The sequence below is a fragment of the Liolophura sinensis genome, chromosome 10 (genome assembly GCF_032854445.1).
Source record: "Liolophura sinensis isolate JHLJ2023 chromosome 10, CUHK_Ljap_v2, whole genome shotgun sequence".
NCBI classification, from domain to species: Eukaryota; Metazoa; Mollusca; class Polyplacophora; order Chitonida; family Chitonidae; genus Liolophura; species Liolophura sinensis.
The window spans coordinates 13074816-13091331 of record NC_088304.1 but is presented as its reverse complement, the minus strand read 5'-3'; the positions used below and the strand labels follow the sequence as shown (position 1 = coordinate 13091331).

The 16516-nt window shown below is 38.3% G+C and overlaps 1 protein-coding gene across 1 annotated transcript in view; it reads left to right on the top strand.

The window, feature by feature from the left end:
• The first annotated feature begins 9254 nt into the window (after positions 1-9254).
• Positions 9255-16516, top strand: part of LOC135476545 (phosphatidylserine decarboxylase proenzyme, mitochondrial-like) — a 33352-nt gene continuing 26090 nt past the window's right edge. Inside the window, exons 1-3 of the mRNA XM_064756598.1 lie at positions 9255-9358; positions 11075-11178; positions 12269-12420. Of these exons, the coding sequence (XP_064612668.1) occupies positions 9336-9358; positions 11075-11178; positions 12269-12420 (279 nt within the window). The 5' untranslated portion in view covers positions 9255-9335. The remainder of the gene's footprint in view (positions 9359-11074; positions 11179-12268; positions 12421-16516) is intronic.

The window sequence follows — 16516 nt, the reverse complement described above, 5'->3', positions numbered from 1 at the left end:
AAACACACATCTACATGTAAATGACTACTTGATGACTGCAATATTCTTAGTTACTTTCCTCCTTTTTTATGGCTTTAGCCTTGTCAAATGTTTATACACATTTGAACTGTCTGTATATAGATAACTTGAAAGCTGGAAAGCCATTCCGATACTACTCCATGCATGACTGGAGCCAAAATAGCCATATCTAATTATACCAAAAAATAAAAACAGACAGATAAAATACAAGGTAAATACAAACCCATCCACATTTAAAATCTTCTGAATTCGCTCGGTTCCTGGTAGCTGGACTAGCTTGTGTACAAATCCAGATGTGGCGGGGGACCTGAAGCAATGTTTCACACAAGAATATAATCACACAGTGAAAGATAATCATGGCCTATTTCCCATGCACATATACAGACAAGGTATACAAAAGCATATGCAGACTGTTTCGCATAATTTAATCACGCTCCATGTAAGCAACAATGAATCCGTCACTTTCTTCTTCACTCTTGGACCAAAATAAGTTGTGACAACAAACAAACAGAACATCCCAGATCTGTACTGTAACAAAAAAAACCCTTATAGGCATGATTATTTGAAACATGGATGGAGCAGACCGGGATTACTGGCAACCACCCTATCTACATGTACCTATACGTACCGTTTGTCCCTAAGCTTCAATTTGAAGAACTTTTTTTCCACATAGGCTTCGAGATATGTATAAGCCTAAAAGAGAAAATCTTATTATGTACCATACGCATACCCATTCGAAATAACACCCAGAATGGCCATAATTTACTCACAAAACATTTACAAAATTCCAAAGTCCCGCAGAGTTGTTTTTGGTACGTAAAACATATATAAATATAGTAACAGGGCTTTTTCCATACAAAGGGTATTTTCAGTACATATAAATCAAGCTAAGCGAAAAAGTCAATATCAATTTATAAACAATTTATACACCGAAATCACACTTTTACGTACCAAGTCCAAGACATAACCGAAACCAAAGCCCTTTAGAAATTCCCTTCTCGGATTTGTCAAGAAAATCTCCAGCTCAGAGCTCTCGGACCTAGATAAACACATAATCATGTATACAGTTGTACGAGGAAGGGGTTAGGAGAAGATATCAATATAACACAGTGAAACACTCTAAAACACTCTTTTTAGATACATAATAATATATCCCGGGCGATGAAGTGCATGAGGATCTTTATGAAATCACATGCTACCATCAAGTGTGGTTGTATGATGTGAAACAATACATTAAACTATATGTCATGTAACAAATTAATTATTTGTATCGCAGCAACTATTCTTCAAATAGCAGCGAAATCTTTCCAGTTTGTGTGATATGAATGTACAGTGGTGCTGCACGCCACTATAGAAGAATAGGGAAATACAGAGATGATCATATGTTTAAAACTACTGTATATAGTCAAATACAAGGGTCAATTAAATACACTGTGTCTGTAAATTATAATTGCGCAGAAAAATGTGTAAGTATTCCTAAGCTAATTGTTGTTCACACCAGTCACTGTGCGAAACTCCAGAATGCGCCTACACATATGAGGAAATATAGAAAAATATGTAAAAGACAAAGAAAATAAATGAAGTGTACAGATTTAAGCTATACATACCACTTTGAGCCTCTGTCTGTCAACAAGCCTTCCACATACTGGTCTATCACATCAACCTGAAATATCAACATAATGTGGCATATATATATATACAATCCAAACATTGTGTTTAAGTCGGTTAAAAATCCAAAAATTGTCAGACACAGTTTAATGGTATTTTTCTACTGATGCTGAATACTTGAGGCTCAGACCCACCTGTTATTTCTAAACATTTTGAGTATATGCCTCAATGTCACCTGGGGCCTCCGTGGCTCAGTCGGTTAGCGCGCTAGCGCAGCGTAATGACCTAGGAGTCTCTCACCAATGCGGTCGCTGTGAGTTCAAGTCCAGCTCATGCTGGCTTCCTCTCCGGCCGTACGTGGGAAGGTCTGCCAGCAACCTGCGGATGGTCTTGGGTTTCTTCCGGGCTCTGCCCGGTTTCCTCCCACCATAATGCTGGCCGCCGTCGTATAAGTGAAATATTCTTGAGTACGGCGTAAAACACCAATCAAATAAACAAATCAATGTCACCTGCATGACAACTGCTCCCTTATCCATACCTGTGAAATGACATCAGATACACAAATAAACATGTTGGAATCCTGCTCCTCATTGTTGAGTTCCTCGTCCGCAAATGGAATAATCCTGGACACTTGTAAGTCTTCTGACGAAAACCTACAGAAATCAAGACATCACAAAAGTTGTATCTTTCTTGAAAGCATACGAGAAATGACTGCAACACTCATCAAAATCGACGCCCACATCGTTACACATTCTAAAGCAAAACGTATTGGAAAGAATGTGTTCAAGACAAAGACCTTAACCCTAAGACATGCAACAATGTTCAGTCATGCCCAGCATTTGTCGCCCCAAGCACCACAATGCAGATATACACGAGTATAATATTCAATTCAGATTTGAAATGCATTTCCTTAATTAGTGTTCTCTTTGCGAATAATTATCCTTGAACATGACGTGCAATGGAAATGCCGTGAAGAACTGTGTTCAGTTAGATGGCAAAGAACGGCACTTTTACCTACAAAAGTAAACACGTCTTTTGAACATTGTGATAATTTAGTTATTTATTTCAATGGTGTTTTACGCCTCAAAAACAGCTCAATTTACAGCCCATGTGATGGCCGTCAGTTTTATGGACATATGTGCATGGACTGTAATATATAGCGCAGACTTAAAGCCTAATTAGATTGCTCGCACAGTGAAGCCTTTGGAAAGAAGTTTAAACCCGTGCAGATCTGATCCAATTTCTTGTGTGAAGATATACAGTGTAATTTGACAAATAGATTATGAATCTGGCTTTGCTTTTGTTCTAGCTTTTTTCTAGCTTAAAAAGTTTGACCACAATTTACCTACTGTTCATGCATTAGGCATAAAGAGCTAACCACGAATGTGGCTTTGTTTTGGTTCTAAAGAAGTTTTCGCTTTTAGGCACACTTTATTCTGATTTTTGAGACACGATGCGAAAAGCAGTAATGGTGCAATGTTGAAAGTTGGTCAGCAGGACAAATTGTGCTCTTCTCTCGTATCAAATTATTTCAGATGAATAGTTTCCCAGTGATTGGCATTAAAATTTTTGCCACCGTTCATGCATTATGTAAGAAAAACATCTGTTGGCTTTCGAGTTACGGTTAGCGCAGCGGGAGCGTTCTTTACATTGTGTGGTATTAAAACATACACGAGAGAATATGTACACAAACACTACACAACTACTATTCACATGAGGCCATTGAGTAGAAGTTCAATTGCAGGCATAGATGATCTGATCTATTTGTGTTAGTTATTTTTTCCCTTGCAAATTAGACACTTGCATTTGCCCGACCGGAAGTTGATGGCATCTTTTTGTTTTACATCCATCGCCGGGGCCAATCACGAAAATAAGATCTGTAAGTTTAGATTTGCTTTGATACCTATTTTACTCTGCCTCATCAGTGGAAGAATATTTTAAATTGGCGTCACCTACAGAGCCGATTAATCTGCATATACGTCTGGATGACCACTAGGAGTATACATTTCGAAAAAAGATGTAGAAAAATAATTTAAGAACACATCATCTCATTGACAGGGAATGTATCTATTTTTTTTAACATGAAAAGTTAATCAAAAAGCTCGCCTATCATATAAAGCCGCAGACGATAACTATATATGTACACAGTATTTTAGATGAATGAAACGTATTGATGCTTAATTTTACGTACCGTTTTGTCCCTCAACGCGTGCTTTCCAGTGTACAGCTCTCAAATGGTTCTCTTCTTTCTTCTTCCTTGTTGGCTTGAACTTTGACGGTGGACATAACGGACAATGGAATGAAATATAGCCTCCTTTACAACAATCCTTGCAACTATTTACACAACTTAACAATTCATCCACAGACTGAATCACGACAGGTTGGTGTGCTGTCATTGTTACATTGCAGCGTCCAGAAATAAACTCGTCGGAAAAGTGGAAAGCTTTTATAAAAGCTATGTACTACATTAGCCAAACTGCAAAGCTAACAAGTCACCCTGAGATAGTATTACTTCAGCAGACATGCGATGGGAAACTGTGTTTACAAACACACCGCCACCTCGGCTTTCCACGGTCCAGACACACGAAAGCTACCCATAAATTTGTTTTATTTAGACATTGTGGCAAGTGATGCACGGAGGTATAAAAGTGTAGAAAGAGCAGACCTATATACTGAATGTTCTTAGAAACTCCACGTTTTTAACTTTAACTGAAAATGTTTTATCCTATAATCGAATTAGAAAATCATTTATACCTCTATCAACATCGAGTTTTTCCAAATATTGTATTGCTCTGGCGTCCGAAAAACATAAACAAACTCGTACATGATAGAACTCGTTAATTTTTCTGGAAATACCTCTCCACCGTCGAATTCCAAGTAAATTGGGATAAGGAGACATCAAGATCATTCATGTGAGACAACATGTCCATATGAACAAAATAAAATAGTCCTACTTAATTTCTAAGATAAAGATATTGGTCCGAAGTACATTTTAAATTCTTCAACCATAACAAAAGTTATCACGACACTGCAGATATGACTTTCAAGCACTATAGTAGGCCCAATGTGCTAGGTAGTACAAATGAAATGGTATTTGCTTGACATACTTCCTTTTCAGCCATTTCATGAGGATTTCATTCATTGTATGAATAAAATCAAAGCGCTATTCAAAAAGCCCGACCCCAATTCATATTGTATTATACATGGATCTTCCGCTGCTTGGTTGTCGGGCAGGGAAAGGCAAATTTTAATGCGAATTGAGTTACATAATTACATTGACGGTATATTTACATACACCTGTATTGTTGCATTCTTTTGCCTGTACACATATTTGTTAAGAAATATTTTGTGATGTGTGGATTTTTATGATTCTGATCATTTTATTTTTTAAAACTTAATAATAGTAGCAATAAATGCATCTTGCTTAGGTCAAAGAAAACAATTCTGGGTATGAGAAAGTTATAGCTGACAGATTTCCTTGACAAGGAGATAAATCTGAATTCCTTTTTAAGTCTGAGGACTATATTGTCTTTCTAAAAATTCCACCGTGGTTTGCTGGGCTAGGATGTTATATACATTAGGTTGTGAATAAACAAACCATGTGTCCTAAAGAGAGTATGGCGTTAAACAATAATCAAATAAATAAATACATAAATAAAGCAAGTAACTTTATGGTAGCGCGACATATGAAAACCCTATAAGATGGAGACGCCTAATTTAGTTTCAAGTTAAATGTTTTCACTTAGAGAATTCCGGAGCAATAAAGCGGGCGATCACTTGTATACCAGTGAAATCTGATATATGTGGTTGTAAGCTTCTGCGGTATAACAAAATAAACTCGGTCATGCATGAAAGTCAGAGGTCAGACACACAGAATTTAGACGCTTGAACCTTTCTCTGCCATCAGAGGAAATAATGTGTGGGGTGTGTTAAGAAGTAAACTCTGAAAAACTTACTTCATATCTTTGGCAAAATAAGGTTTCTTAAATATTCAATGTTTTTCGCACTTTACAAATTATGGTCTCAAGCTACATATGTGTATTTTTGGGGTTATAAATAAGGCTATACAACAGCAGCAAAGACCTTGTTTGTCCATATCAAGGAACTGAGGGTAACAATTCGCCAGGCTTTATATCTCTGCAAGTTTTTACCTACTAATTAAATGGCCATTGAACGTTAATTGACAACAAGAGCGCTGTGAACAGCTATGCACAGGCAGAGATCAAAAGGGATTACAACATTAAGCGTCAGAAGTTTACTGTACACAGAATAAAACAATAATAATCATGTATATAAAACATTTCTAAGTAACAAATAACAACCTATGGTTAATTACCACACAAGTGTGATCAGGATAGCGAAGAGCTATTATATAACTTATAGGGCTTCCATTCAAATCGGGCTAATACTTAGTTTTAAAAAAGTTTCCTCAACACGTAACAAACCCTGGTATCCGTCACCTTGCATACATACATTATATGTTATATATATTTCTCAGAAATAAACAAGGCAACAGTCCTCCGCATATAGATTTTAGCTGTACCAAAACGACATATAACTTATCTATTGTCCTCATAAGTGTGTGTCAGTCAATCAGTTAAATCTTTATTACAAGTTAATTTGGTCATCGTCAATGTTGTACTGCATACCTGAAGGATGGAAAACTTTATACCTATAAAGGTTGAACTTTATACCAATAGGAAGGTAAATCAGCCACCGTCCTCCTCATGGATGCTGAACTTTATACCTATAGGAAGGTAAATTAGCCACCGTCCTTCTCATGGATGTTGTACTCTATAGCTGTAGGAAGGTAAACTGGTCACCGTCCTCCTCGTGGATGTTGAATTTTATACATGTAGGAAGGTTAATTAGCCACTGTCCTTCTCGTGGATGTTGTACTTTATAACTATAGGAAGATAAATTTTCCACCGTCCTCCTTGTGGATGTGGTATCTTATACGTATGGGAAAGCAACTTAACCACCGTCTTCCTCATGGATGTTGTACTTTATACCAGTAGGAATGTAAATTAGCCACCGTCCTCCTCATGGATGTTGTACTTTATACCTATAGGAAGGTAAATTAACTTCCGTCCTCCTCATGGATGTTGTACTTTATACCGATAGGAAGGTAAACTAGCAATCGTCCTCCTCATGGATGTTGCACTGTATAGTTATAAATCGATAAATCAGCCACTGTCCTCCTCGTGGATGTTGTACTTTATAACTATATGAAGGTAAACTAGCCACCGTCCTCCTCGTGGATGTTGTACCTTATACCTATGGGAAAGCAAATTAGCCACCGTCCTCCTCGTGGATGTTGTACCTCATGTCTACAGGGAGGTAAGTTAGCCACCGTTCCCCTCATGGATGTTGAACTTTATACCTATAGGAAGGTAAACTAGTCATCGTCCTCCTCATGGATGTTGAACTTTATACCTATAGGAAGGTAAACTGGTCACCGTCCTCCTCGTGGATGTTGAACTTTATACATGTAGGAAGGTAAATTAGCCACTGTCCTTCTCGTGGATGTTGTACTTTATTCCTGTAGGAAGGTAAATTTTCCACCGTCCTCCTCATGGATGTTGTACTTTATACCTATAGGAAGGTAAATCAGCCACCGTCCTCCTCGTGGATGCTGTACTTTATACCTATAGGAAGGTAAATTAGCCACCGTCCTCCTCATGGATGTTGTTCTCTATACCTATAGGAAGGTAAACTGGTCACCGTCCTCCTCGTGGATGTTGAACTTTATACATGTAGGAAGGTAAATTAGCCACTGTCCTTCTCGTAGATGTTGTACTTTATTCCTGTAGGAAGGTAAATTTTCCACCGTCCTCCTCGTGGATGTGGTACCTTATACCGGTAGGAAGTTAAATTAGTCACCATCCTCTTCGTGGATGTTGTACCTGACACCTCCAGGAAGGTAAACTAGCCAACGTCCACCCCGTGGATGTTGTACTTTACACCTGCAGGAAGGTAATTTAGCCACCGTCCTCCTCGTGGATGTTGTACCTGACACCTGCAGGAAGGTAAACTAGCCACCGTCCTCCTCATGGATGTTGTACCTAATACCTGCAGGAAGGTAAATTAGCCACCGTCCTCCTCGTGGATGTTGTACTTTATACCAGTAGGAAGGTAAACTAGTCACCGTCCTCCTCGTGGATGTTGAACTTTATACCTATAGGAAGGTAAACTAGTCACCGTCCTCCTCATGGATGTTGTACTCTATAGCTAAAGGAAGGTAAACTGGTCACCGTCCTCCTCGTGGATGTTGAACTTTATACATGTAGGAAGGTAAATCAGCCACCGTCCTCCTCATGGATGTAGTACTTTATACCTATAGGAAGGTAAATTACCTACCGCACTCTTCATGGATGTTGTACTCTATAGCTAAAGGAAGGTAAACTGGTCACCGTCCTCCTCGTGGATGTTGAACTTTATACATGTAGGAAGGTAAATCAGCCACCGTCCTCCTCATGGATGTTGTACTTTATACCTATAGGAAGGTAAATTACCTACCGCACTCCTCATGGATGTTGTACTCTATAGCTAAAGGAAGGTAAACTGGTCACCGTCCTCCTCGTGGATGTTGAACTTTATACATGTAGGAAGGTAAATCAGCCACCGTCCTCCTCATGGATGTTGTACTTTATACCTATAGGAAGGTAAATTACCTACCGCACTCTTCATGGATGTTGTACTCTATAGCTAAAGGAAGGTAAATTAGCCACCGTCCTCCTCGTGGATGTTGTACCTTATACCGGCAGGAAGTTATATTAGCCACCGTCCTCCTCATGGATGTTGTACCTGATACCTGCAGTAAAGTAAAGTAGCCACCATCCTCCTCGTGGAGGTTCTAACTGATACCTATAGGAAGGTAAACTAGCAACCGTCCTCCTCATTGATGTTGTACTTTATAGCTATAGGAAGGTAAATTAGCCACCGTCATCCTCATGGATGTTGTACCTGATACCTGCAGTAATGTAAAGTAGCCACCGTCCTCCTCGTGGAGGTTCTACCTGATACCTATAGGAAGGTAAACCAGCAACCGTCCTCCTCGTGGATGTTGTACTTTATAGCTATAGGAAGGTAAAGTAGCCACCGTCCTCCTCGTGGATGTTATACTTTATACCTATATGAAGGTAAATTAGCCACCGTCCTCCTCGTGGATGTTGTACCTCTTATATGGAGGAAGGTAAATTAGCCACTGTTCTTCTCGTGGATGTTGTATCTTATACCAGTAGGAAGGTAAATTAGCCACCGTCCTCCTCGTGGATGTTATACTTTATACCTATGGGGAGGTGAACTAGGCAAGGTCATCCTCGTGGATCTTTAATATTTTTTTTCCAGTTAGTGATGGAGGATTATTAGGTTACTAATTAACAATGACACATTAGAGAAGGTCTTCAGGGTTACAGTAATGTCTGTGCCATCGGATAATAAGGGGTTTAAAGTGTTGAGAATTTATCTGCTCGGCTATAGGCCTATATAAACATACAGGCCTGTAGTCTCGTACCTTGCCCAATTATTCGTAAACGAACAAGTTACATGTTCCGTTCTGCTCATGGATGTCCGTTCTCCTCGTGGACGTTCTGCTCATGGATGGCGGCTGCCCAGTGCTACTCGCTGTTGGGTTCACGTCAGTTGTTTACACTTTCGATGTGGATCTCTCTGCCTTAATTATAGCGTTCATATAAGCCGCTACAACCATGAAAACAACTAGAATACAGAGGTATGTAAACAACGACTGCTCCAAAAAGGCGATACTAAACTTGTTTTCAACCAAGAAGATCTGCGAAGGGTTTGAAAATGAAGTCGTATCTGTTAAAAGTTGTTGTTGTTATGCACGTGTTGGTGACATTGATCAGACATTTTGCTGGTGACATTTCAGCGTTGTATAGTATCGGAAAAACTGGTCCAATTTCAGTTGTTGACAGCAGTTTCCACCAGTCTTTGCCTGACATCATGTTGATAGAGGGTAATGAAAGTGACGAATATTGGACATAGGGTGTTGTAACGTAAGCAATTGGAATATTATATCCGGCGCTGCGTGCCATAAGTTGATATTTGGTATGTGACGCATTAAATGACAAAAAACACCATACGCACAAAACGATTATGTCTCTATTTATGCATTCTCTGAGTCTGACAGTAATTCACGCCTTTGCTGCTGTGAGTTTTGTTTGAATAACAGAGCTCATTGACTAACAGCCCAAAATTAAGCTGTGATGTTCCTACCATAACGCTCAGCTTCACTTTAAGCGGGAGTTGTAAAAACTAGGGTAATATTTATGTGTTGATTTCCACGTGCATTCTGACGTAATTTTTTTTTCCCCATGATCACATGTTTTTGCTTATTTTTCATTGGTTAAAATTGAAAGGGGAGATGTTCAATTTACATACACAGAAAAAGATCGTAAATAAGATGTTCATCATTCTAGTTTCTGGCACGTGTTGCTGTTCTCTATGAGATTTCTGCGCTTTATTATTCTCGGTTCATACGTATTTAAAAGGTTTTCCATAGCTTGTTGTGAAACGCTCTGGATTTGAACTTCCATCAGACAGCCTGTTGGGTCCGTAGCCGGCTGCTTATACCATTACACCACTAGAGTTGTTGTGCCAGAACAAGGTTTTTAGACGTCTTTAAGACAGATGAACACGGTTAGAGTTGAGTGTGCATGTGTGTGTGTGTCACATGCTTTTTCACATGGTCTACATCTGAAAAGGGTCTCCTCCATATTAGGTCAACCTCATTCAGAGAAGCATGACATTGGGTCGTCTTGTTCGATTCAAAGGCTTAAACGGCTAGATTACTGTTATAAGATGGTTTACAGATGCTGGCTGTGACATAACTACAGTTTGGTTGACTCACGGAATGAGTGCATACCAGATGTAAAGTAGGTTTGGAGCTGTTATTTTTTGAAATTGTCATAGGGGAGGTCTATATGAAGTAGAAGCATTGCAGCATTGGGTTTTGACTCTAATTGCTGTTTTTATTCATGTATTTGGATCGTAGACAAAACGAATGGAGTCATCCAGTACTGTTTGAATGAAAGATGTTAAACGACATTGTACCAGACTGAAGTATCAAGACCCCTTATACCTATTTGTATTACAATGCAGAGATTATCAACAGTAATAAGGCTCCTAATTCCTGGGACATCTACTCTATAAAGTAGCGTCCGATTTAAATCACCAGTCCATTTGGTGCTTGAATTGAACACTTGTTTGAAACATAATGCAATGCCATATATTTCTGGCATAACATTCTACATTTCCTATAAAATAAAAAAAAAACCTTTATCTTCGATCTAGAGTTCCTCTTTATCTTTTAAGACTTAAATGACTTATTTAGCATAACTTTCATATCAAGTAGCAAGTGTATATACACAAGATGAAGATAATGACATTTTTTAATTTTGCTTCAATGCATTTTCTTGTGCTACAGGTTGCTCTTGTTATTGTTCCGTCGGCATGGCAACCATAAACCGGTGAAGCTTCAGAAACAGTATTCATCTAAAGGGGCACATATACCAAAGAGCACCGTTCAGAGTAAGCATTTCTGTCCAAATGTAGGAATTTATTAAAAGAAATATTCCTTGTCGTTGTGCCTTAAAATCTTTCATTTTTGTATACTTGAGTAAAAATCAACCGTGTGGAATAAGGTACGCTTGTAATCCAGACTGCACACGGCCATTGTCCCATATAAAACATGTGCCATGTTGGGCACTTCTCAAATAAAGAAATAAATACCAGTAAATTAATACTGTATTTCACCTAAAGTTTGAGCTGTAAAAATTCACTCTCAGAAGCATGTTTATAACTTAACTTATTTATTTTGATACCAACGCCTACTATTATAAAGTTATTATGTTTCACAAACTACACAAAAAACTCATAAGTTGTGATTCATTGGTAGATGAATCAGTAAGAATCAAACATTGTATCACTTGAAAAAAAAAACTCTTTTCACATGTATTAAAGCCTGGGGTAACATGCTCAGCAGGTGATCATATATACTGTTATCCAGTCAGTAAAATCTTTTTGAGTAAATCACTTGTGATGTATATGAAAGAATTGGCGGCCTTCATGGTCTTGTGGTTAGCATGGAAGTGCAGCACAGTGAAACTGGAGCCTGTCACCAACGAGGCTTCAGACTGGCTTCCTCTCCAGTCTTATGCGGAAAGGTATGTCAGCAATGTGTATGCGGAAGGCTGTGAGTTTCTCCTCCATGCAATGAGCCTGGTTTCCTCCCTCCATATTGTAGGGGCCTCTGTGGCTCAGGTGGTTAGTGTGCTAGTGCAGCGTAATAACCCTCTCACCAATGCATTCGCTGTGAGTTCAAGTCCAGCTCATGCTGGCTTTCTCTCCAGCCGTACCTGGGAAGGTCTTCCAGCAACCTGCGGGTGGTCGTGGGTTTCCACCCACCATAATGCTGGCCGCCGTCGTATAAGTGAAATATTCTTGAGTACGGCGTAAAACAATAATCAAATAAATAAATAAATCACACCAAATTGCTGGCTGTTAGTCGTATACAAGTTAGTGGAATGTTCTTGAGTACAACATAAAACACCAATCAAAATAAATAAATAAATATATGAAAGGAAATATAAACCAGTTACCTGTGCTTCTTTTCTGGCAGCTTCAGCACCTCCCCTGACAAGACTTTTCAACCTGACCACATCCAGATGGGTGGTGATCCCTGGGGTCGGGGCAGGGCTCGGGTATGTGGCCTATGCTAAGTTCAAGCCCCGAGTATTGACTGATACAGAAGAGGATTTACCCCAGTGGCAGGTCAGTACTTGTAATTGCAGCTTGTATATGCATCGATAAACTATCCCACATGAACTTTAAAAAGTAGAAATTTTTGTCCGTTGTTTAACCAAGATTTCACAGTTCAGAGTAAGCAAAATAGCACACACTGAGAATACTGAAAGTGCCACCATGTTAGCAATTTTGATCAGTCAGGTGTGACTTATCTAGAGCTATAACACAAGAACACAGCTGTTTCTGGTTGTAAACGTCACCAGAACTTTGGTTTGCCGATTTACCATATGTGTGTTGGTTATGAGTGACGTGACAACAAGTTTCTGTTTGATTTAACATGTGGCGCATCCCATGCCCTCATAAGAAAATTGATTTATTGATTTATTGAGTTAACAAGCACATTGGAATAAAAGGCTGTAATCATTCACGTTTGTTTGCACCTCTCTTCCTGAATAACAGACTACATTAACATACCTTCCTCAGCAAAATTGGGAATGGGGCGGGGCGTATACAGGAATGGCCCTGTCTGTCCGTTTTCCATGTCTCTCCTCCCAGACTTCTGCCGATTTTTAAAGTTTGATGGCATATTTTCATAACTATACATGTCAGGCGCGCAAACCAACCAGCTGTAGGCCTACTGCATGACACAATTGATATACTGTGTGAGGAATTTTCAGATACTGTTTTTATTGTCTGTAAATGTTTAACTGATTAATTAAGGTTTGAAAGAAAGTGTATTAACAAAAACGACTCCTCTTGTACTTGGTATGTAGCATATTGACGGTTTAATAAACAGGGGAGATAACTTGTGGCATAATATTGCACATATATCAGCTCACTGAACTGTCTCAAGTTTAACCCTAAAGGTCCCTCATCCGGCATTCATGTTTGAATTTTTCTGACAAAATTGTCTTTCTGCAATCTAGCATATGTACCTGATGTGACATTTTATTTCAAGTTGGTATGCCATGCCTGCAGTAAATGTGGTGAAATAGCGATCTTTACAAACGGGTCAGGCCGCTCATTGAAATATACTCTCCTCATGCTGAACCTCATGTCCTGTTGTCCACAACCTCTGCAGAAAGAGCTCAGAGAGATGGGCCCAATAGCACAGTTGGTGTCCGCTTCAGGAGCGGTAGATCCAGGATCAATCCAGGGTTGAGTCACACCTAAGACTTTAAAAGAGAAAGTTGTAACTTCCTCGCTTGGCATTCAGCTCGAAGAGGATAGTGCAACGACTGGTTGACCCGTATCAGTATAATGGCTCGGGCAGGGCTGCTTACCTGCCTTCAGTAAGGCGTCTCAGTGAAGCAACACTAGATAAAAGAGCGGTGGAAATCTGTCCTGCAACAAGGAGGCACATTACATGCACTCTAAGGATTCCTTCTTTGTCACATGACTGAAAAATTGTTAAGTACGACGTTAAACCCCAAGCACTCACTCACTCACTCACAAATTTGAAGCAGGTGGCTGATTAACATAATCTAGAATGACTGATGGAAATGAACATAACATTGTAAGCTGTAGAATGTTGTTGCAAAGTTGCTGTGAATAAAAGACGGGGCTGAAGGTGGCTGAATACGTTTCAAGTTTTACCCAATTCATTGATAAGTATCGAGTTTTAAGTATGGTGGCCATATATGGTCCACTTGCTGGTGATTGATGGTTGCAGGTATTACTGAAGTAGTTTCGATTTCGTTGGAATTGTGGGTTTCCCCCCGGACTGTCCACCATAATGCTGGCCACCATAAAAACATGAATCAGATAACTGAATAAATATTTTGTTGAAAATGTGAAGTTCAGTAGTTGACAAGCTGCCTCTATGTAAGTTAGGTGAATCTTAATGAAGACACACTTGCATTTAGAGCAATGAAAAGCTGTACTTGTTTGCTAACATATTTTTTCATATTTTTCACCTTTCATGTGTATCACCAGGTGTCTTTTGACAGAGCGTAGAATGAATAAATTGGAATGGTCTGTTGTGGAGAGAGTAGTGTGCATTGCGTGTACAATTGACACATAATTACGCTGTATAACTGATATTCAGTAAAACGCCAATGAAATAAAACAAAAAATTTAGAGGTATGGTACACCATATTGATGGTTAGATAAACTCCACTATTACGAAGCAGGCAACTTTTGCGTGTTTTTCTTTTCTTCAATAGGCTTATTTGAACAAACAGATTAATGTCCCTAAGTTCGTTTGTCAAAAAAAGTCTAGTGGCCATCATTGAATTCTGACCCAGTAGTAAAGAAGATCAGACTTTCTTCATTGTTTGAGAGGTTAATTAATGATTTGATATTCTTTTCTGTAAGTTTACTGAGTTGCCTGAACCTATAGGAGATATATGGTAGATCGGCAGGGATTTTTTTTTTCTTTTAATTCCAGATAGCTAGAAAAAGATTTGTGCCTGGTTGTTCAAAACTGGTTTAAAAACTTAATGCCAGATTTAACGTGAAGCCTAAAAAAATTGTGTAATTGTATATTTATAAATGATTGAACAAAAACTACTGCTGTTATATTTTGACTTTGGAGAACTTGCATTAGCGGTCGAGTTTGTCTAAAAGTTTAAATATAAAATATGATTTACTGTAATTCTTCAACCTTTTCACATGTTTGCATAGTGTTTATTCAGACATATTCTGAAGGGATTTTTCTGTGTTGACTTATAAAATTAAACTTTTTGTGAAGCCCTGAAACTGGCCATTCCAACTAATGTAGTAGAAATTAAAAATGAGCTTAAATTGTATTGAAAGTTGCTCTTTCAGATGCCAAAAGGTTGCAGAATTAGGGTGATGCCCGTATTAAGTAATACACATTCAAAGAACTGGGCCATGCATTTTAAAGAAATAAACATTAAGAGAAATTTAAAAAAAAAAAAAAAAAGAAACTTTGATTCAAATCCAAATAAAATTTATAGAATGTTTTATTTTTTGATGAGGGTCATTCAGGATAAATAGACATATTTTTGATGATGGCCCTGTGTTGGGATTTGATTTCTGTATTTCACGATATAGTTTCTGAAATTATGGTAGTCATTGTAACAGATTTGTAAACTCTACGTGATCTAATTAATTTTCACTTCTGAATAAAAGATATCACAAAGGCCCTGAAGCTTAGACATTTTTTTCTTGTAAAATATACATATGCTTGGGAAGTTCACCAATGGAAAAAGAGACTCTTAAACATTATAGGGCCATTCTTTAAAAATTCTTTGCTGAGGTTAACACAACTCTATCAGAGAAAGTGGGATCAGTTGTTCAGAATTCTTTTTTATTCTACCATGGGATTTTAAAGAAATTAACATCAAGGGAATAATAGCAAACAAAATTCCTTCAAAATCTCATTGAAGCCTTTTGAGTATAGGACCCAGTTTTGAAGGGCCAGTCGAGTTACCCTCAACAAACTTGTTTTTAGTGATGGCCTATTTGAAATGATGGATAAATGTACAAAAGTTTTTTTTTTTGCATGTTGACAGTTCTATACCTAAAACTTCTTGCCCTTTTGATTGGTCACTGGTTAAAACACAAAAGCTTACTGTTCTACCTCGTATAAAAGAGTTCAGTGGAAATTTACCCAAACTATTTTTTTTCTCTCTCACCCTCTTTTGATACATCAACCTGGGGTCATATCGTTGGCTGTGGTGATTAAATGATCTAAAATTTCATCCATGACTAATTACCATATTTATCCTGATTCTTAAAGTTGTAAATATATTACTGAGATCTTGTTGAAAGGTGTTAATTTAGAAAGGTTTGTTTACAAAAGCTAGGATGACATCTGACTGGAAAAAAAACTTAAAGATTTCAGCACCAAAAGTTATATTTTATGACTTTCGCATGTATTTGCCTCTTAATATGCAAATTTTTGGGTGCAAAAGTTTTAGGTTATTTACTGTGTGAAATTTGACTTTCTCTCAGCACGTTCTTTTGTTCCGATATGACACAGAAAGCCGTGACCTGTGACGGATTGTACCGCACTGCATTACAAGGTCACTTACCTGTGTCAGGGTCAATGTATCAAAGTTATTACAGGTCACTAGAAAAAGTTTGACCATGGGCATACTAATTATTCACATTGCTCAAGCTGTTTGCATATCAATTAATAGACCTCCTGTTTTCA